Below are 23,063 nucleotides of genomic sequence, written 5' to 3'. Positions count from 1 at the left end.
TTTTTTGCCAATTTTATGCAGCCTTAGCAGAAACGAGCATACTATTACAGGAAGGGGAAGGGGGGCGGAGAATTCTTTGTGTACGTCAGTTGATCGTTAGAGGCATCTGTCATTATCCCTTTCAAATGTTGTTCAGTTAAGATTGCAGTACTAAAACTTGTCCTTTTTGCAGTTTCTTTGATAATTTTGTCGTTCTTTTGGAGTTGTGTATGTTGGTAAACATTTGGAGTAAAAGTACATTTGGCCAGTGCAAATTGCAGAAAATTTTACTGTCTGTAAGTAAGATGTGTTTTTGTCTTGGATAGCACGAGAAAAAATACGTAGCTACATAAACAGAAAAAATTGTAGAAATTTCGCGGTTTTTCGATGTCGAAAACTTGTTTCCTTTACCGCAGTCTATCTACATGCAAAATACTAAAAGTTCATAACATTCTGACTTTTTTGTAAGATGCAATGTACTTGTCGATTTGACCAGTCGGGAAATACAAATAGATAAAAGTGAGAGGTGAAAAGAAAGGTGCTTTTTTATTTTTTTTACCGTACTTGGCCGCTGCAAGTTACAATAACTGAATATTGTATTTGTAGGTGAATATTCCTGATATCGTCTGTGAAAAATTTATTACAGGACGTTTTCTAAACACTGTGAACTGCACTTGAAATGTTTATTTGCCAGAACAATATTTGGGTGTATAACCCATCATCAGTGGCATCTGATATAGAGGAACATTAACTGTATGTACTTGCAGTTTTACATGACGACTGTATATATAAAAGCAGCATTGTAAGTCAGCTTACATTATGCATCTCTGTAGAAATGGCATGCGTGTCAGTTAATCAGTTAATACGACAGGATATAAAATCCCATCTATCATGTGGTACACAGGTTGACATGTAGGTTACTGCTGTGAAATATTAGGCGGTGACAAATTCTTGATCACATCACACACATAGGAAAGACGAGGGGTGAGATCTATATTTTTATATATTTGGTATATTTTATCTCTATATACCAAACGTCCAAACAGATCTTATAATTATATTTATCCCTGAGACATTTAAGTCTCTTCTTTATCTACGATAATGCTCGAAGCAGAAGAAATGAATTAAGATTTGTGCTATGGCGGGACTCAAACCGGGGTCTTCTTACTTACTAGGCAGAAACGCTAACCATTACACCACCATGGTATTATGCTCAACAGTGCTGTACGAACTACCCAAGATGATTGCCCTCCCCAACACAAACTTGAATTCGTATCTTCCACTTATTTTCCCTTACATTGTCACTACTGCTAGGGCTCTCCGGCATTTGAATAACACCCCAGCGTTGGACGTAATGGGAAAGTCCTGTACCATAGGTGAGCTTATAGATCTCATAATTATATTTATCTCTGAGGCATTTAAGTCTCTTCTTTATCTACGATAATGAGCGAAGCAGAAGAATACATCCAACGTTGGGGTGCTATTCCAATACTGGAGAACCCTAGCAGCAGTGACAATGTAACAGAAAATAAGTGGAAGGTATGATGTTTGTGTTGGTGAGGGCACTCAACTTCATTAATTCGTGCACCACTATTGACAATAGTGCTTGGTGGTGTAATGGTTAGCATTTCAGTATAGTAAGAAAGAAAACCCGGTTTCGAATCCCGGCTACAGCACAAATTTTAATTCATTTCTTCTGCTTCGATCATTATTGTAGATAGTATTTCACGTATATGAATGTATGTCACAGATGTATGTAAATATGATCTTAGAAATAACAAAAGGCAGGTAAAGTAGACTCTTTGACCTGTCAGCTGCATGTTTACAGTATATGACAGTTACCCTGTGTCAGACTTGACCTATAATTGTTAGTGCTTAAGATTTGACGACAATGACCTGCTTGACAACCTGTGTACTGTGTGATAGGATGGATTTCATATCCTGTCGTATTAACTGACCTGCATGTCGGAGCAATAGAGATACATAATGCAAGTAGATTTACATTTCTGCTATTACGCAACACATCTTTTTCTGAATGCAGGTTGGTTTATTCCAAATTGCAATACACTATATTAATCCGCATTCTTCTGGCTACAAAATCGTATTTTTCAACATGATCTCCCTTCAATACGACGGCCTTATGCCACCTTACTGGGAGAGCCTTTATTTCCCGCACGTCACTACTCCACTGGCCGACTTCGGAGACAACCTCTTGCTGCACCAATAACCTTCTCATCATCCACGTACTGCTTTCCGCGGAGTGCATCCTTACTTGGGCCAAACAGATGGATGCCTGAAAATGCGAGACGTGGAGTGTAGGATGGAGACGGAAGAACAGTCCAAAGAAGTTTTGTGAGCTCCTCTCGGGCGCGCAGAATTGTGTAAGGCCTTGCGTTGCCGCAGAGGTTTATAGCTGTGAACCGTCGATCATCTCGACTAAGTGTCCGATCGTTACAAGACTGCAGGAGTCACAGCTCTGAGCGGCCGGCCGGCACGAGGGAGGTTATACAGGTTTGCGCGATTTTGTTGCGGCGATGACAGACGCCTCGTCCAACGATTACCCGTGCTTTTGTTGAGTGCCAGGTCTTCGTAGATATTCTGCAAATATCTGCGACGCTCTGACCTACCGCCAAAAGCAACTCAATGACGGCTCTCTTCCTGGAACGCATCTCCGTTATAGACGCAATTTTGAAGGCTGTGTATAGTGCAGCCCCCGATCGGAACTTCATGAAACTATAGGGACTGAAGCGGGAATATTGCAATATGTCCCACAACAAACTCCGCATTTTTTTAATAGAAAGTGACCGGGGGAAAAAATGCGTTGCGCTACGTATTGAACCCCCTCGCATATACAGTTGTCATGTTGTCGAAATTGATGTTAGCGCCTCTGTACAGACGCCACTGACGATCGGTTATACACTCAAGTATCGATTTGGCAAATAAACATATCTAGTGCAGCTCATCGCGTGTAGATGATATCGTTTAATAAATATCTTAATACTGTGGAGCAAGCATTCAAGATTTTTAAAGAAGAGTGTTTTTTCCCATCACGATAACGTCGGCTGGTACACTCATTCTCATTTTGAAAACGTTAAGAACAATATTCTTGCTTGTTTTCAAGGGTCTGTGGATAACACGAACTTATGTGCTGTTTCCCCCCAGACGTGTCTTCCAGCGGGAACCTACTGCGACGTGGTCTCCGGTGGCGGGACATGCGCCGGTGAGATACTAAAAGTCACAGCAAATGGCTCCGTACGAGTACAGCTACAACCGCACAGCTTCCTAGCTATACACGTCGATGTGAGTATTATGTATCATATTGCTTTATTGAGTTTGATGTTTTAATTTTAATTCCCAGCTTTCAATGTTACAGGTTTATCATTATTTCTTCTGAATGTCATTCTCACAGCTCGCCATCTTGAGCACTGGACATATGTCAAAACTCCTGGCACAGTTATAGTGCTATACTCACAAATTGTACACCTACATCTGTACCGCACGTTGTGTGATGGAGGGTACTTCGGGCACCAATTTCATTTCCCCCTTCCCTGTTCCATTCGTGAAAGGTGCAGTACTGAAGACCAAGGTTTTGTAAGCATCCTCTTTTGTGAACGAATTACATTTCCTGGTGATTCTTCCCAAAACTCTATCTGGCTACACTTTTTTTTCTAATAATAATTTTATGAAGTCATTTCGCTGTAGGTTCACTGTGGACGCATGCTCCCAGACATTTTATGATTCTTGCTGTTTGCAGTAATGTGTCCTTCCATCAGGCACGGGTCCAAAGGTAAAGGGGATGGGCAAGATTTATATTTATATTTTTAAGTATATGAATTCGCACATTTCTTCATCAACTTTCTGAGAATAAAGTAGCTTGAAAACTAAGTCTCGAAAATGGCAACGAATTCTAGAAAATTACTACATATGTGTAATATAGGATACTTTGACGTGCTAGAGTCCGTGAGAAATGGGGAGATTGCGGCATGAGGACACTTCTTATATCAGATTGATATGAAAATTAATTAAATTGATCAGTTAATTACAACCACCCCAGCCACATCCATCCTCACCCCCAGATGACATCATGTGTTATCCTCAGCCTGCACATGAGCCCGAGCACCCTACCCCCTCTCCAACTTTCCGGGACTCGAAACCAGGTCCTCCTGATCTTAAAGCCGAAGTGCACCCTCTAAACACAATTATACCACCAGAGTCGCTTGGAATTGAGGGAAATTAAAAATGGTGGTGCCCTTTCCGGGACTTCAACCCTAGTTCTACGCCATGCCAAGACCAAGTGCACACCCCAACACTTAGAAACTGTCCAGATGCAGCAGAGGAAGGTAAGGTTAGTGTACCTTATTTACTTAAATCGGGAAAATGAGGTAAACATAGGTCCTAATTATGTAATTAATCTTAAAAGATCAGGCCTAATTACACAACTGTATGCGTGGCGCTACACAAGGACAGCCTAAAATCGCTATCCAGCTCAAAAACTGACGATACCATACTACTGGTGTCATGCTGCTGGGGAAAAAATTCGCAATACCACTCGAAACTAGTCACAGACACACTCACACTTTATCCTTTACCTACAAGCTGGCGGGAAAAAGGCAGGGGTGTAACGTGGCTCTCCTCGAGAGGCCCTATAACCTCCCCTCATCCCTCCTCTCCCTCCCTCCCTCCATCCATCCATACACCCACGGAGAGGACACGCTTCTTCAAATGGCCAGCTGCTTTGCTGTGCTTTGCATTCTACCGCCATGACCGCTAACTGCCTCGAGGTGATGCTTCTTTGCCAACACAATAGCATGTATTGGCAAATAAACAATAGGAGATAAAAGGACGTCCGCCTCAAGTGCAACTCGATTGTCTAACTTAAAGCGACACAGCCCACATGCCTTCTCTCTGGTTAGGGGGCGACCATCCTCAGACTAGGCACACTCCCAACACCTCGAATAGGTCTATCACCCTGCGATTGAGAGCACTTTTCTTAAACATCAACGTAACTGTTTCTTATAATCTGTTAAACCTGTATGTCAGAAAGACTGGACCAGCCGGCCGAAGTGGCCGTGCGGTTAAAGGCGTTGCAGTCTGGAACCGCAAGACCGCTACGGTCACAGGTTCGAATCCTGCCTCGGGCATGGATGTGTGTGATGTCCTGAGGTTAGTTAGGTTTAACTAGTTCTAAGGGTCTAATGACCTCAGCAGTTGAGTCCCATAGTGCTCAGAGCCATTTGAACCAAAGACTGGACCCCTCTGCAACAACAACGATTCTGGAGAATGCTCCAGATCGCTTTTTCAAACGGCTATCTGCTCCGCAAAGTGCTTTGCTGCTTTTCTGTGACCCCACTCCCACCCCTCTGCCGGCACTACTCTCACCAGGCCTTCCGCTATCCTCCGCGGTCGCTTGCAGTGTGTGGCCTGCCTTGTGGTGACAGCTCTCTGCCAACACAAAGGAAAATTTAGCAGCACGACTGCGCCCGTAGTCACAGTGCAGTTGTGTCGCGCCACCATCAACTGTAGTCTCGTTCCCTGCGCCCACCTTTCTGTTATGGAGAACAATAGTATTTGACATCAATGCATCTCCTACAATGACGGATCCATTAAAAAAGGAAAACAGAATTGGGACGATAATAAATCTATTCTATCCACGAAAATAGGCGGAGTCCGTTTTCTTTTAGTTTTATGAGATATATTGGTAGAGCTCTTACGATTAACTGCATCTCATTATTTTGCGACATCCAGCAAAGTGTACCGTCGCCCATTACAGTTGATCAGCAGAGACATGTCCACCCTGCATAAAAAACAACTTTGACTATTTTGCTGCGAAAACTACTGATCACCACAGAATGTCCTCGTTATTTTGAAATCATCATTGGAGTGAAGAAAAAGCGAGAATTCAAACTTTGAAGAAAAAACATTTATATTAAGCAATTTCAGCTTGATGGGCAAATTACACACCCTGAGAGCAGCTCTTACGTTCAGTGTCTGTAAATAAACTATCAAGTAGATGTGAATTACAAACAATTCAGACACGTGAAGTAACGTTAGAGAATACAATCTTTCATGGCACAGGCTCAAATGTCGGAAAAAGCATACTGTAATTCAAGAGGACATAGATATTTTGTACACTGTGCCAGGTCCTCTTTTACCAATGCGTTACTGTGTAATATTAGCATTTAAGAAACAAATCGTGAGAGCCTGTCCCACCCTGTGTATGTGGGAGACTGAAATTTTGTTAAAAGATATCGCAGCAATGAATAAAAAGAACAATTTCGTGGTGCCCTAGCCATCTCATCTAACCTCCAGGCGGCATGTAATTATTTACCAAATTGATAGGCTAATTAATTACATTGATCGTGAGAGTCACTTTGCATGGCGAGCAACTTTTTTTTTCAGCAGTCGGATTACACACACCAGATAGTTCCAATGGGAATCCATGAAGGGATGATGATGTTCATTTCAAGAAATACTATTGAATAATAACATTAGAAGATGACCACAGAGAGATTCTACAGCCCACAGCATACATTTCATGTAAGGAGAGCGCTATTAAAAACACGATCATACCGATTTTGTTACCATCACCCAGAATAAAAAGCGGTCTTGAGTCTACAGGCGCTCATGGGTCGCAGATAGTATTATGATTTCTGGTAGAAATGCTGTCCACGATTTCCAATACGTCTATCCAGTCAACCACAAACTGGCATTGGATCCTGTAGAGACGTCTTTTAATGATTACAGCATGGGTGAATCTTATTCGTGGCACTCTTATATCTCGAAACAAGTCACCTTTTTCAAAACCATCTCCTAAGGATGCCACACTGCAGAAACTCCAACGATGTTTTAGACAGTCCCACTGCATCTTGTAACTGCTCCTCAGTCTTTGCCCCACTCTCGCCGTAGCTTCATCCATGTGATCGTCCCAATTTAAGTCAGACCTGAACGGAAGTCGGAGAGCGCTCTATCAAGACCTTCTGCATCCTGTGCAGAAACAGGACGAGCTGAGTTAATGCGAAAAGACAGCGTTTTGACTCCTCCGTGAAAATTAGGACATGTAGTTGTAGCTCCGCCAACTGTTTACAGTGTGTAAGGCCAGCTGCAAACGAAGCTTTCCCATGAAACACAAGGTAGTAGAAAAGATAGTACGAGCAAGTACAGTGATGTTTCTTGTTGGGTAAATTAGGACGACTCCACATCATTCAGGGCATGGAGGAAGGACAAGGATTTTGCTACTGCATTGCGATACATCTCCAAATTACATATAGGGACTGCAGTCCGAAGGTGATCTGCATCTCTCAGGATGCATTCATGTCTATCACCCAAACATTCTCCCCCACCTCGGTATTTAGTACCATGCAACAGGGAAAACCTATGAACTATAAAAACTCCGCTAACGTCATCTGTTAGAGAACTCGGTAAGACATTACTATGTCCCTGTCTTCTGATATATCTGAAACAAATACAGTCTGTTTTCTGGCACTGACCATATGTGGAGATCCCATTAAATATACAGGTATTGGTTCACTGGGGCAGGTGGCTCATGATTGAAGTCGCTTCCACAGACTGGTGTAAAGTTTCATCATCTGTACTGTAGCAGGGCCGTATTAAACTGATCAGCAATCACACGAGGGGGTCCATGTGTTGTTCCTTCATAATCAGTTTAATACACTGTTTTTCGGTTGTAATGCATCCGATTAGTGTACAGCGCCATACACTTTGTTTTTTCGACCAATGACTTAGAGGTCCATGTCAGCTTCTGGTAAATCGACATTAACAGGTTTCGATCCTCTGGCTCTCACTGAGAGCTGAACAACACGTGGCGTAAACTATACAGCTTGCAGAGCACAGGCTGTTAGAAATAAAACACAGAGGTAATATTTATCATTGACAGAAATGTGGAATACGTCACAACATAGGAAAACGAAGAGTTTGCGATATTTTTGAGCGCTTCCAACAGCTATTCGAAGGTGATAACCTGTACACTTAATCTCAACCTCCCCATCGACAGGATAGCGGATGTCTTGGTGTTCCACTTCGAAAAGCATTGTTCCTTCATTTTGCAGTCATGTACATGATTGCTGTTCCTGTGTTCATCAGCGGAAGGTGCTGTTCACAACGTGCGTGAGGTAGTACAAACAAACCGAGACATTATCTTATTGGTGAAAAAAAATGAAAACATGTGGAGAGCATCGCAGCGTATGGAAACAAGATGAGTCTGCAACATTCAAGAACGCTTTTGAACGAATTTATGAAAGTGATGACCTCTACATTTAATCCCATGCTCCACATTGACAAGTAGGAGATATCCAGTGTTCTGCCTCGGCTCCCTCCATCTCAACCGAGTGGTATCAGTCAATCATCATGCGGTAATCAACATACCTAGTTGACGGTCGGGATAGGAAAGACACTGTTGATGTGGGACGGTGTACTGTAATACACACCGCAATTGACAGCGAGATCAATTTTAGCAATCTTACCTGTTGTTCTGTAATTTCAACGCCAATCAGTGACACGGTAGAACTCTTCCCAATCTCTATCTCATCGCTAAATCACCCCTGCACTACTTTGCAAGTACTGTATAATAGATTGGGAACGCATCTAGATGACAGTGCTGTACATCCAGTCGACCATGTACACCAAAGTATACAAGATAGTGTCCTATACCGATGCAAAGAGGTTATCTACATATGTGCAGCACATCGAACATAGTACAGAATTTACAATTACGACTGACCACCTTTCCCTGTGTGGATGGATGCCACAGAATTGTACATTCGTAGGATTATTTCGGAGATTGACAGATCCCTCCCAAATTTTCCTTGAACAATGCTTCCTGGAAAACTAATCATACCCACAGCGCTCGTCCAGAATCACAAGATCTCCACAAATGTGTGCCTGTCGAGGAGGGTCACACCTCTTATCAGTGTATATTATACATGAAAGTGTTCTACATCTACATCTACATTTATACTCCGCAAGCCACCCAACGGTGTGTGGCGGAGGGCACTTTACGTGCCACTGTCATTACCTCTCTTTTCTGTTCCAGTCGCGTATGGTTCGCGGGCAGAACGACTGTCTGAAAGCCTCCGTGCGCGCTCGAATCTCTCTAATTTTACATTCGTGATCTCCTCGGGAGGTATATGTAGGGGGAAGCAATATATTCGATACCTCATCCAGAAACGCACCCTCTCGAAACCTGGGGAGCAAGCTACACCGCGATGCAGAGCGCCTCTCTTGCAGAGCCTGCCACTTGAGTTTGCTAAACATCTCCGTAACGCTATCACGGTTACCAAATAACCCTGTGATGAAACGCGCCGCTCTTCTTTGGATCTTCTCTATCTCCTCCGTCAACCCGATCTGGTACGGATCCCACACTGATGAGCAATACTCAAGTACAGGTCGAACGAGTGTTTTGTAAGCCACCTCCTTTGTTGATGGACTAAATTTTCTAAGGACTCTCCTAGTGAATCTCAACCTGGTACCCGCCTTACCTACAATTAATTTTATATGATCATTCCACTTCAAATCGTTCCGCACGCATACTCCCAGATATTTTACAGAAGTAACTGCTACCAGTGTTTGTTCCGCTATCATATAATCATACAATAAAGGATCCTTCTTTCTATGTATTCACAATACATCACATTTGTCTATGTTAAGGGTCAGTTGCCACTCCCTGCACCAAGTGCCTATCCGCTGCAGATCTTCCTGCATTTCGCTACAATTTTCTAATGCTGCAACTTCTCTGTATACTACAGCATCATCCGTGAAAACCCGCGTGGAACTTCCGACACTATCTACTGCATTGCTATAGCAGATGGTTGTACATGATGGAGGTCCAGACGTATGAAGTTTGAAGCATTTCACGTAAATCAACCGTGTGATCAAGTCTGAAGCGTTATTCCACTGTCCAGAGTCAGTACCAAGAAGGTACCAGCATGAGAGAAATTATCATAAAGCATAAAAGCACACTCCTATCATTACACAGTCCGGCACTTCATTCTAGTTGATTTATAAGCAGCTTGTGCTGTGGATACACACTGACAGTACTTTCCTAGGATACCAGAATAGTGTAGAAGGACGTAGTTTTATCCTTTTAAAATTTGTTACAATATTGAATGGGGTAACATACTTGTGGGGTGGTTGTATGTCTGATGTTGGAGAAATATATCCTCCATTAGAGTATTAAGAGCATTGCATTCCACGACTAATACTTTGAAAACCGCTTGGCTTTAACATTATAGGATTTTTAGGTGCAGAACTGTGTAATCACAGCAGTGTGCTTTCGAGATTTATGATGATTTTCTCTCTTGCCTTCCTGATATTGTCTCCGGATAGTGGAATAATGCTTCAGATTTGATCGCACGGATGATTTACTTGAAATGGTTCAAACCCCTTATGTCTGCAGCTCCATCATGTACAACCATCTGCTATAGCTATGCAACACTTCCATGTATAATATACACCGATAAAAGGTGTGACCCTCCTCAACAGGCAGCATCTGGGGAGATCTTGTGCTTCTGGACAGGTGCTGTGGGTAAAATTAGTGTGGCAGGAAGGATTGTTCAAGGAAAATTTGGGAGGGATCTGTCAGTCTCCGAAATAATCCTACGAATGTACAATTCTGTGGCATCCATCCACACAGGGAAAGGTGGCCAGTCGTAATTGTAAATTCTGTACTACGTTCGATGTGCTGCACATATGTAGATAACCTCTTTGCATCGGTATAGGACACTATCTCGTATACTTTAGTGTACATGGTCGACTGGATGTACAGCACTGTCATCTAGATGCGTTCCCAATCTATTATACAGTACTTGCAAAGTAGTGCAGGGGTGATTTAGCGATGAGATAGAGATTGGGAAGAGTTCTACCGTGTCACTGATTGGCGTTGAAATTACAGAACAACAGGTAAGATTGCTAAAATTGATCTCGCTGTCAATTGCGGTGTGTATTGCAGTACACCGTCCCACATCAACAGTGTCTTTCCTATCCCGACCGTCCACTAGGTATGTTGATTACCGCATGATGATTGACTGATACCACTCGGTTGAGATGGAGGGAGCCGAGGCAGAACACTGGATATCTGCTACTTGTCAGTGTGGAGCATGGGATTAAATGTAGAGGTCATCACTTTCATAAATTCGTTCAGAAGCGTTCTTGAATGCTGCAGACTCATCTTGTTTCCATACGCTGCGATGCTCTCCACATGTTTTCATTTTTTTTCACCAATAAGATAATGTCTCGGTTTGTTTGTACTACCTCACGCACGTTGTGAACAGCACCTTCCGCTGATGAACACAGGAACAGCAATCATGTACATGACTGCAAAATGAAGGAACAATGCTTTTCGAAGTGGAACACCAAGACATCCGCTATCCTGTCGATGGGGAGGTTGAGATTAAGTGTACAGGTTATCACCTTCGAATAGCTGTTGGAAGCGCTCAAAAATATCGCAAACTCTTCGTTTTCCTATGTTGTGACGTATTCCACATTTCTGTCAATGATAAATATTACCTCTGTGTTTTATTTCTAACAGCCTGTGCTCTGCAAGCTGTATAGTTTACGCCACGTGTTGTTCAGCTCTCAGTGAGAGCCAGAGGATCGAAACCTGTTAATGTCGATTTACCAGAAGCTGACATGGACCTCTAAGTCATTGGTCGAAAAAACAAAGTGTATGGCGCTGTACACTAATCGGATGCATTACAACCGAAAAACAGTGTATTAAACTGATTATGAAGGAACAACACATGGACCCCCTCGTGTGATTGCTGATCAGTTTAATACGGCCCTGCTACAGTACAGATGATGAAACTTTACACCAGTCTGTGGAAGCGACTTCAATCATGAGCCACCTGCCCCAGTGAACCAATACCTGTATATTTAATGGGATCTCCACATATGGTCAGTGCCAGAAAACAGACTGTATTTGTTTCAGATATATCAGAAGACAGGGACATAGTAATGTCTTACCGAGTTCTCTAACAGATAACGTTAGCGGAGTTTTTGTAGTTCATAGGTTTTCCCTGTTGCATGGTACTAAATACCGAGGTGGGGGAGAATGTTTGGGTGATAGACATGAATGCATCCTGAGAGATGCAGATCACCTTCGGACTGCAGTCCCTGTATGTAATTTGGAGATGTATCGCAATGCAGTAGCAAAATCCTTGTCCTTCCTCCATGCCCTGAATGATGTGGAGTCGTCCTAATTTACCCAACAAGAAACATCACTGTACCTGCTCGTACTATCTTTTCTACTACCTTGTGTTTCATGGGAAAGCTTCGTTTGCAGCTGGCCTTACACACTGTAAACAGTTGGCGGAGCTACAACTACATGTCCTAATTTTCACGGAGGAGTCAAAACGCTGTCTTTTCGCATTAACTCAGCTCGTCCTGTTTCTGCACAGGATGCAGAAGGTCTTGATAGAGCGCTCTCCGACTTCCGTTCAGGTCTGACTTAAATTGGGACGATCACATGGATGAAGCTACGGCGAGAGTGGGGCAAAGACTGAGGAGCAGTTACAAGATGCAGTGGGACTGTCTAAAACATCGTTGGAGTTTTTGCAGTATGGGATCCGTAGTAGATGGGTTTGAAAAAGGTGACTTATTTCGACATATGAGAATGGCTTGAATATGATTTACCCGTTCTGTAGTAATTAAATGATGTGTCTACAGAATTCAATGAAAGCGTGTGGTTGAATGGAGAGACTTGATTCCAAATCATGGACAGCATTTCTACCAGAAATCATAACGCTATCAGCGACCTGTTTGTGCCTGTAGACTCAAGACTGCTTTTTATGCAGGACGACAGTAACACAATCATCACGAACGTGTTTTTAATAGGGCTGTCTTCACGTGAAATGTATGTTGTGGGCCATAGAATACCTCTGTGGTAAGCATCAAATGTCGCTTTTCAATAGTGTTCCTTGAAATGAACATCATCTTCCCTCCATGGATTCCCATTGGACCTATCTTGTATGTGTAATCCGACTGCTGAAAAAAAAAAATTGCTCGCCATGCAAAGTGACTCCCACGATCAATTTAATTAATTTGACTATCAATTTGGTAACAATGATGTGCCGCCTCTAGGATGGATGAGATGGATAGGGCACCACAGAATGATTTTTGACAGGCATTTCTTTTTTTGTTGTTATGGCGATATCTTTTAACAAAATTTCAATCTCCCACCTACCGAGGGCGAGACATGCTCTCACGGCTTGTTTTGTAAATGCTAGTGTTACACAGTATCGCAATGGTAAAGGGGGACCTGACACAGTATACGAAACATCTATGTCCTTTTGAATTATAGTATGTTGTTGTCGACCATAAAATGATTGTGCTTCTTCCAACATGTTAGACAGTGACATGAAAGATTGTATTCTCTAACATTATTTCACGTGTCTGGATTGTTTGTAATTCACATCTACTTGATAGTTTATTTATAGACACTGAATGCGAGAGGTGCTCTCAGGTCATGTAATTTGTCCGTCAAGCTGAAATTGCTTAATATATATGTTTTTTCTTCCGAGTTTAAATTCTCACTTTTTTTCACTCTGATGACGGTTTCGAAATAATGAGGACATTCTGTGGTGATCAGTAGTTTTCGCAGCAAATTAGTCAAAGTTTTTTTATGCAGGGTGGACATGTCTCTGCTGATTATCTGTAATCGGCGATGGTACACTTTGCTGGATGTCGCAAAATAATGAGATGCGAATTGTATCCTACAGTTGAATATAAGAGCTCTACCGATTTACCTCATAAAACTAAAAGAAAATGGACTGCACCTGTTTTCGTGGAGAGAGTACATTTATTATCGTCACAATTCCTTTTTCCTGTTTAAATAGATGCTTCATTATAGGAGATGCATTGATATGAAATACAATTGTTCTCCATCGCGGAAAGGTGGGTGCCGGAGTGAGTCTACTGTGGGTGGACGCCGGACACATCTGCGCTCTGACTAGAGCGCAGTGGTGCTGCTAAATTTACATTTTGTGTTGGAGAAGGGCCGTCGCCTCAAAGTTGGCTGTGTACTGCAAGCGACCGTGGAGGACCTGGTGAAACCAATGACCCCAGAGGGGTGACAGTGAGCCGCAGAAAAACAGCTTAGCACTTTGCAGAGCAGCTGGGCACTGAAAAAGTGATCTCAGGCACTCTCCAGAATTTCGTTCTTGTTCCAGAGGGCTCCAGCCTTTCTGAGAAATACGTTTAACAGACTGCAAGAAGGAGTTATTTTGACGTTAAATGAAAGTGTTCTCCATCACAGAACGACAGACCTATTGGAGGCATTGGGAGTGTGGCTAGTTTGAGGGTGGTCGCCCTCTGACCAGGGAGCCGGAATGTGGAAGCTTTGTCGCTATATTTTACAGGAACTAGTTGCACTGGGGGTGGCCGTCCTTTTGTCTCCTATTGTTCAGATGACTATACATGCTATTGTGTTTTGGGAAGGAGTTGTGTCTCAAGGCAGTTAGCGGCCACGGCGAAGGCAGATGGGCAGTAGAGTGCAAAGCATGGCGGAGCAGCTGGCCGTTTGAAAAAGCCTGTGTTCTCCCTGTAGATGGATGGATGGATGGAGGGAGGGAGGGAGGAAGGGCTGGAGGGGAGGGATAAGGGAGGTAAGAGGGCCTTGATTTTCGGCAGTTTGTAGACGCCTCTCGAGGAGAATGCACCTTCAACTACCGCCCACTTAGCAATGTTTTGGGAGGACGATTTTCCCAAGGATATGTGTTGCATTATGACCCATTCATTTCGAGTGCTGGTTCTTTCATGACAATTTTCAAGTGTAATTCGAACTGTGATGCATTTTTTCCATCTGTTGAGGTAGTGTGTATTGGCTTTGGTTACTTTGGGTGCAGGGCATTTGTAGCGAACTCTGACATCAACAACAATAGATACTGTCCTCAGATGTATGACTACAGCTGTACGCTTTTTAAACTCCTCTCCGTCCAACACCAGCACATTGTCAGTTGAACATATTTCCAGCCAAAAAGAATAGAGATAGTACCTTACACCATTGCCTCTTCCCTACCCACTTGCAGGTGAAGGGAAAAGTTTGAGTGTGTCTGTGACTAGTTTCGAGTGGTATTGCGAAATTTTTTCCCAGCAACATGACGCCAGTTGTACGGTATCGTCAGTTTTTAAGCTGTATTGTGATTTTAGGCCGTCCTTGTGTAGTGCTACGCATACAGTTGTGTAATTAGGCCCAATGTTTAAGATTAATTACCTAATCAGGACCAATCTTTACTTCATTTTCCCAACCAAAATAAATAAAGTGCACTAAGCTTACCTTCCTCTCCTGCATCTGGACAGTTTCCATGTGTTAGGAGGTGCACTTGGGCTTTCCATCCTGTTGAAACAGGGTTCGAGTCCAATAACAGGCACTACTATTTTTAATTTACCATCAATTCCAAGTTCCTCTGGTGCTATAATTGTAACAGGGGGGTGCACTTGGGCTTTCCATCAGGGGGAATTGGGTTTGAATTCCGGGAAGGGTACCACCATTTTCAGTTTCTCGCTTATTTCTGGGTGGAGGCGGTGGAGCGAGAGGTTGTCACTCCCTGAGATGAAAAAATTGCCACAAAAATTTAGAATTCCCGCCAAAATTCGGAATTACAGCCAATAAGGTAGGTGGGGAGCGGGAGAGGGTGTAGAGGGTATAAAGGGTGTAGGAGGCTGAGGCCCATGTGGAGGCTGATAAAAACATATGACATTGTCTGTGGATGGGGGTGGGTGTACTCAGGAGGGGGGGATTAATTGATCAGTTTAATTTATTTTCTTATCAGTTTGATATCATTAGTGTCCTCATGCTGCCATCTTCCAACTACTGCCATGACCCATTGCAGAGAACATTTTAAAGAAAACGTGCTATAGCTGACCATAGCTCCTGCAAATGATAAGTCCAACGAGGTTTATGAGTCCACAACTAGAACAGTGGTGACATGGCGCATAGAATAATGCATGGCAGAAAGCGAAATACCCCTCGCTAAAAAAAGAATAGCAAAGACTAATTTTCCTCGAATGGAGGCTGATGTCTGTAACAGACAGCATTTCTCATCATTTGCATGGTGATGTACTCATAGATGCAGACCTGAATTAATAATCGCAGTGCTAGGTGAAATATTGATAATAATAGTGTGTGTATATTAGGTCTGTATATCGTATAAATTATGATGTTCCCAACGTTGTGAAACTTTTTTATCTTGAAGTCATTCATTTTATGTTATTTTATTGGATGAACTAAACTAAACTCCTCCCAAACAGGCCATGAAGGCCCAGCAGTACCGACCGGCCGCCGTGTCATTCTCAGCCGACAGGCGTCACTGGATGCGGATATGGAGGGGCATGTGGTCAGCACATCGCTCTCCTGTCCGCATGTCAGTTTGAGACTGGAGCCGCTACTTCTAAATCAAGTAGCTCCTCAGTTTGCCTCACAAGGTCCGAGTCTACCCCGCTTGCCAACAGCACTCGGCAGGCCCGGTGGTCACCCACTTAAGTGGTAACCCAGTGCGACAGTGCTAAATTTCGGAGATCTGACAGGAACCTGTGTTACCATTAAGGCAAGGCCATTGGCTTTATTGAACAATAGCGCTACAAATTATGTTTTATGCGGGTTTCAGATTCTTGGAATTTGTATTAAAGCGATAAAGAGATGTCCTAAGCTCCAGTCTAAACCCATTACTATTACACCGAACTATTTTATGTAGAAATGTAATTGTTATTATTGTTGAAAGCATAGACATTTGTGGAGTGTGAAAAGTGACGGTGGCTGCAAGTCATATACCCGAATCTTTGATCAGCTGCCTTCCGCTTACACTGTGTTCTTTGTTGTTGTTGTTTTTTTTTGTTTTTTTTGTTTTTATTTATTTTTTTATTTTTTTATTGAAGCATCCAGAAGGGGAGGAAGAAACGAAAGGAAGCTACACAGGTTCAGAGGGTATGTGATGTTATTTCAGTGATACCAACAACGACTCAAATTTACGAAGGACCTGGCAGTATGAGGCCACTTACCAGCATCATGTTGCCGGCCCCCCTCCCCCACCCCTCCAACCTCGATGCATGCATTGATTCGCTTTGGAAGTGTGTCATAAGGCCCTTGTATCCTCTCCCGAGGCTAGAGCTGGCCGATAACTGTAGTAACAGGTACTTGATATCCTGGATACTTTCACTGGGACGGAGTTGACAGCCAAGCTGGTAAAGGTATTACAATGTACACACTGTTCAGTATGGCGATTCTCCCGTGTAGTGGTCAGCGGTGGCCGACTGGAAGCTTGACGACGAGTAAGCCTGGCCTGACGTTCCCATACAGCCCAATGTTGGGCCTCTGTGACATGTGCAAGCCCACAAATCTGGATATTGCATGGTTCGACCAGGCGGCCAAATACACAATGAGACTCATTTCAGTCTCTGTCATCTGCTGATAATGTTGTTTCACATTTCCGTATCCACAGCCATCAGTCAACATCTGACGTTGTTCGCGCCCCTGAAATGCTCTGGTGACAACACCAAACACAAATAACACTAATTCACTCTGGTGGCGTTCTGCTTGTCACAGAAAACTAGAACTCTATAATATTCACATACTCGCCGACGGTGTATGCATGTATGGAGTTACACAGGCACCCGACCATGTCTTCTGGCTGCTTCACTTTTTTCTCTCAGGCAGTTTATTTATGCGCCATACATTTTTCCTGTTTACACGGTCCAGTCACATTAATGTGACCTACGCCTATGTTCGCCGTCAAAGTGCAATAAGCACTCACAGACGGCGGGTGACAGCACTAGCTAGCAGTGGAGGGTAAATTAAGCGTGTCGGAAGGGGGAGGGATGGGGTGCGGGGAGGGGGGGGGGGGGTGGAGAAGCGCAAAATAGTGCAAACGTTATTGTAATGCGGAAACGGAGCTATTTATGTGCCATACAAGGAGCATGATCATTGGCTTTCGGGCGAAGGGTGGAGGCATTCCCGAAAGGGGTCAGTTTGTAAACTATTCATGTGTCACCGCGGTTAAAGTATACCGTGCTGGGCAAAATGCCGCGATCCAAAACCAGCGTCGAGGCGACTGTGGTGTACACGGACCATAGAGGATAGCGGTGAACGACAGCTGCGGAGGTGTGTACGGGTGAACAGACGGGTAAGTGCTGAGTAATTGACCGTCCACATGAGCCAAGGGGCCTTGTTGGTGAGCCCACGCTGACTGCTGTTCAAAGTCGACGAACGCTGGAATGTGCTCGCCAGTACCGTAACTGGACGTCCACTGACACCCAGACCTTCAGATGTCAGACATTCAGATGGGTACCAAACGTTGTATGTTGATAGAGTTCGTGCTGCGTGCTGTAGTCCCGTGGAACAGGCGTAAACGGAGGACAGGAAAAGCGTATCTGTAGTGAGTGTGCTGTAGATCTCGAGTGAGTGAGCAGGTAGAGCGTTCGGTCGTCGTACCCAAGTCCCGCGTTCAAACCCTACTGACGACAAGTTTTGTATACCGTTTACGCATGAAACTGTTGTATGCGAGAACATTTTCCTGACATGTAAAAGGACTATTCCAAGTTAGTAACAACGTTCTTTTAGCAGTCTGCTCTCACCTCGTTGGTTGAACGTTATGTGGTTATTAATAATATTACTATTTTGTTTATTATTAATTATTGTTATTAGTATTACCTCCGCACGTGTGATGCAATTGTTTCTATATTTTTTCTGATTGTGTATTCTGTGAAACTATAAGTGTACTCTACAGGTTTACTACTCTCAAAGAAACGAAGTGAAAGCAGGATGCTAAGAGAACATTGCGTTAAACTTCAAACAGCCCTTTTAAATGTCATAAACACGTTGTCCCGTATAACACTTTCACGCATAATACAGTAGAAAATTTAATCGTCATTTGGGTTTGAACTCTGGAACCTTGGTATGTTTATCAAACGTTCTATCAGCTTCTCCAAGGAAGCCACATTCGTTGCGACGGGATCTTCTCATGAAATTTCAATCACCAGTTTTCTACTCCGATTGCGAAAACATTCTGTTGCCATCCACCTACATAGGGAGAAATGATCATGACGATAAAATAAGAGAAATCAGGGCTCGCAAAGAAAAATTTAAGTGCTCGTTTTTCCCGCGTGCCGTTCGAGAGTGGAACGGTAGAGACACAGATTGAAGGTGGTTCATTGAACCCTCTGCCAGGCACTTTATTGTGAATAGCACAGTAATCACGTAGATGTAGATGTAGATACGTGTGTTACTTATAGTTATGCTTTTGATGTGCTCCTTAGGTCTGGTGTTACTTTTAATTAACATTTACGCTCCTTTTGCTGGACGACAGTACATAGTACGAACTAAATCGGAGTTCTGGTTGATGCTTTACCGAAGTACGACATTTGGTACCTATCTGAGTGTCTGACGTCTCGAGTTTTCGGTGTGGGTGGCGACAAGTAGCCCTTTCAGATGGTTGATCGGTCAAATGGCCATTGGCGTGAACAGCGTTAAACATATGAAGTGTCCAGGCCGAAGGAGGGAACTTTATTGTCTGAGAAACGTTTACGTGGCATTCCCTGGGTGATATTGTCATTCCGGAAGCCACAATGGTTCAACGCAAGTATGCATCTATCTTGGGGACCATTACATTAAGTTTCCCCCCCCCCCCCCCCCTAGGCGCGATGGCATCTACCAGCAGGACAATGCAAAGTGGCACACAACTCACAGTGAACGTGCATGATTCGAATAGCATCAGCTTGGATACTCCACGGGCCACCAAACATCTCGGATTTAAATAAAATCGTGAATCTGTGGGACGACCCTGATTGGGCTATGAATTCTGGATCGAGAAACGTAGCGCAGCTGACCACGGACTGGAGTCGGACGGCTCGACACCTGTGTCGGTAGCTTCCAGAACATCACTGACTCCCTTCCTGCACGTCTCGCAGCAGTCCGCACTTCAAAAGGTGGTTATTCAGGCTCTTGACAGGTGGGTTCATTAATGTGACTGGACAGTTTATTTTGAAGTTCAAGTGTCAAGCCTTGCGCGAAGCGTTTTTCCTGTATAGATCTCCCTGCATTTTATTACAATGTTTTGGCCTTGCGATATCCCTATACAAAAGTGGATCATCTCCGAACGCCCTCAGAGCTTCAGACGTTGTCCACCAGATCATTTAGGTACATCGTGAACATTAATGGCCTTCAAACACATCTTCGTTACACGTGACGATTTTGCCCCGTAGGAACGGCTTTTTTTGTTCCATCTGCTTAGAAGTCTTGAATCATCTCTAGCTATATTTGTAACTATGTACTCAAGTCACTGAACATCATTCTAAAGTTTTCAGACTAATAATAGTGCTCATACCTAAGCAGCGAGAAACAAACTTGCAGCAACAAAACTAACAAACTTCCCTCACCCGAGCTTGCGCTCCGTCTCTAATGACCTCGTTGTCGACGGGACGTTAAACACTAATCTCCTCCTCCTCCCTCCTCTCCTCACATCCACCACTGCTGGCGGCTCACCTCCAACTGCCCAACGCTACGCACTGTTCACATCCAACAGCCCAACAATACACTAGCGAATATTCCAACAATGAGTCCAACCAGCCACAGATAGCACACAGTGCAGTCAGCGGTTTTCATACAGAGCACTACGTGGCGTTACCAACATAAAAATCTAAACAGCCTACTTACAAAGCCATTTTCCTGTTCCCTGTCGCAGAAAGTAGTCGCATGTGCTTTCCATGAATGCTCTACGCTGGTCTACAGCCCATTCTCTGCGCCAATTGCTGTCCTTGTACCAACGGTTCATGCTAGCAAAGAGATGAAAATAAGAGGGAGCCAAGTCCGGGTTGTATGGTGGGTTATCAAACACTTCCCATCGAAAATGCTGCAGGAGCATCCTTTTTGCAGCTCCAGTGTGCGGCTGAACATTATTACCAAGGACAGTGACACAATATTACTCCTCCCTTGTTCTGAATTGCCCCCGTAGAAGATGTCTGCGTATCGCCTGATGCACTCACTGAATACGATTACCGGTTGAAGCTCGCTTCATTCCCTGACCTCCTACATAATAAATATCCGTACGTCCCGCTTCAAAGTTCCTGTACCACTGCCGCACTTCGCTATCACTCACGACAGTTACGTAATATGGCCTGCATGAAATCAGGAGAAACCCGACAGCATGATGAAATGACTGCACGCATTTCACACTTGGTGGGAGACTGTTGTTCTAGGCATCTTTACCTGCTTACGTTTTGCTCAGAACTGAAAAGTGGGACGTGATGCGATTGACGGGCATACTAGAGATAGTGCACAACACATCTGTGCGAAGCTTGATCGGATTTTCACTGTGATTTTAATTTCGCGATAGATCTGATTTTGAAAATAAAATGTAGCCCTCACAATTATGATGGACAACCAGATGCCTCCGTTTGCCCCTCACCTTTATCAAATGTTTGAAGTTACCAGACATATCTTTCAAGATAACAGTTTTCAGGTCCACTAGCCTAAAATAGTAACTGCATGAGACAAGGGATGTTGAAAAGTCACACATACGAACAGGCGTGCGTGCGGCCCGGACTTGAAAACCTCTGGAAATCCCTTGGACTGCCCGAAACACAGCTACAGACGTCGGGGGCAGTTGCTCGGCAGTCTGGCCTGCCTGCGCGTGTTGTTGTGGCAGGAATGATGGGACACTGACATCTCCCACATCCAGAAGCTCGTGCATTCTGTGCTATAACGACTGGAGGCTGTCTTTAAATTTCATTGATTTTGTCGCGACATTTTTGCTTGGCGAGCTTATATTAATCTGTGTTTCCCCCAAACTTCGCTTGTCTCCTTTTTCTTACACTTCCGTACTGTCGTCTGCGGTTTATTTATCCTGAATTCTGTATCTGTATTTTTATAATATACTTTTCCATAACTCACTTGGCGTCGCCTAGAAGGGTTTTCGAGCAAGAACCTCAGCCTTGACAACTTTTTCCCCTGTTACTGATGGAATTTCATTTCGCTCATTAGTTTTTCTGTATACAATCTGAGGCTTCTTCAAGTATTGCAAGCAGTACATTCGTAATCAACTGTTGACTTGCTAGGCCTAACAAAGATCAGGATTTTCTGTTTGTTTTATGGTGTACTTCCTCAGCCTTTGAAGATCGCTCTTACCCGCAAGGCAGTAATGTTCTCTTCTGTTTACCTCCAGGGAGGATGGGTTGTCACTTTCACTGCCTCTGTCATTCCGAAGGTCTCCTTCTCTGCACAAAATATTTATGTACCGACCAACACATAGCTCCAGAGACCCTTCTGTCGGATGTCCACACGTTACATACCGGAACAATACCGGTGCTACTTGACACATCTCCCTACCGAATAAAGGCGCGTAACGCACCGAAGGTTCAAGAATGTCAGATTCGCCAGCTAGCGCATGCTAACCAAAGAGCACGAAGATAGTAGACACAGTGCCCTTATACGATGTCCTCGTGTTCACTCCAAAGTACATAAATTATGACAGATACGTAATATAAATTCTTATATTTTTGTCTGAGTTTCATTCATTTTACTACTGTATCCAATAATCAGCATTCCAGTCGTTTTGTTCCAACTTACAAAGCACAAGAAGGTACCGTACAAAAATATGCAGCAACTGCTGTTACTTTGTTCATATCCATACGGTGGCCTAATTTTATTGGCGTACATATACGCTCCTTGTTCTTAAGAAGCAACTTTATCTGATATTTTCCTACTTTTTTCTTTCAGTTAACGCTGTGACTTGGAATTAATGAAGTGCAGCAGTAATGACGTTCTTTTGGATCAACGTCATTACGAGAAGATCTGAAGAAGTGTTACATTTTAAATATTGTATCTACATAACTCAGAGTTCTGAAACGTACGCTGCGTGGAACCTAAAATAAATGTTTATCCAAATATTTAGAAAGAGTTGCGTAGATGAATGTACTAAGGTAACTGACGAAAAGAAGAAAGCGCACAGAAATGACAATGGAACTGTTAAAGATTTCTCTGAAGTGACTACTTTCCTTTTTTCCCTATATATAATTTTCTTTAGTCTTTACCCAGCACGACCTACGCTTAAAGCATGCAGCGATTTACACTGTATACTCACATT

General features: G+C 43.5%; 1 protein-coding gene across 1 annotated transcript in view; it reads left to right on the top strand.

Moving 5' to 3' along the window:
• LOC124624621 (alpha-amylase-like) overlaps positions 1-22,836 on the top strand; it is a 126,723-nt gene extending 103,887 nt beyond the window's left edge. The window contains exons 10-11 of the mRNA XM_047149118.1: positions 3,142-3,279; positions 22,697-22,836. Coding sequence (XP_047005074.1) covers positions 3,142-3,279; positions 22,697-22,708 — 150 coding nt within the window. The 3' untranslated portion in view covers positions 22,709-22,836. The remainder of the gene's footprint in view (positions 1-3,141; positions 3,280-22,696) is intronic.
• Positions 22,837-23,063: the final 227 nt, after the last annotated feature.

The sequence above is a fragment of the Schistocerca americana genome, chromosome 1, assembly GCF_021461395.2.
Source record: "Schistocerca americana isolate TAMUIC-IGC-003095 chromosome 1, iqSchAmer2.1, whole genome shotgun sequence".
In the NCBI taxonomy this organism is placed as follows: Eukaryota; Metazoa; Arthropoda; class Insecta; order Orthoptera; family Acrididae; genus Schistocerca; species Schistocerca americana.
The sequence above is the reverse complement of the archived record's forward strand: the minus strand, read 5'-3'. Positions and strand labels throughout refer to the sequence as shown.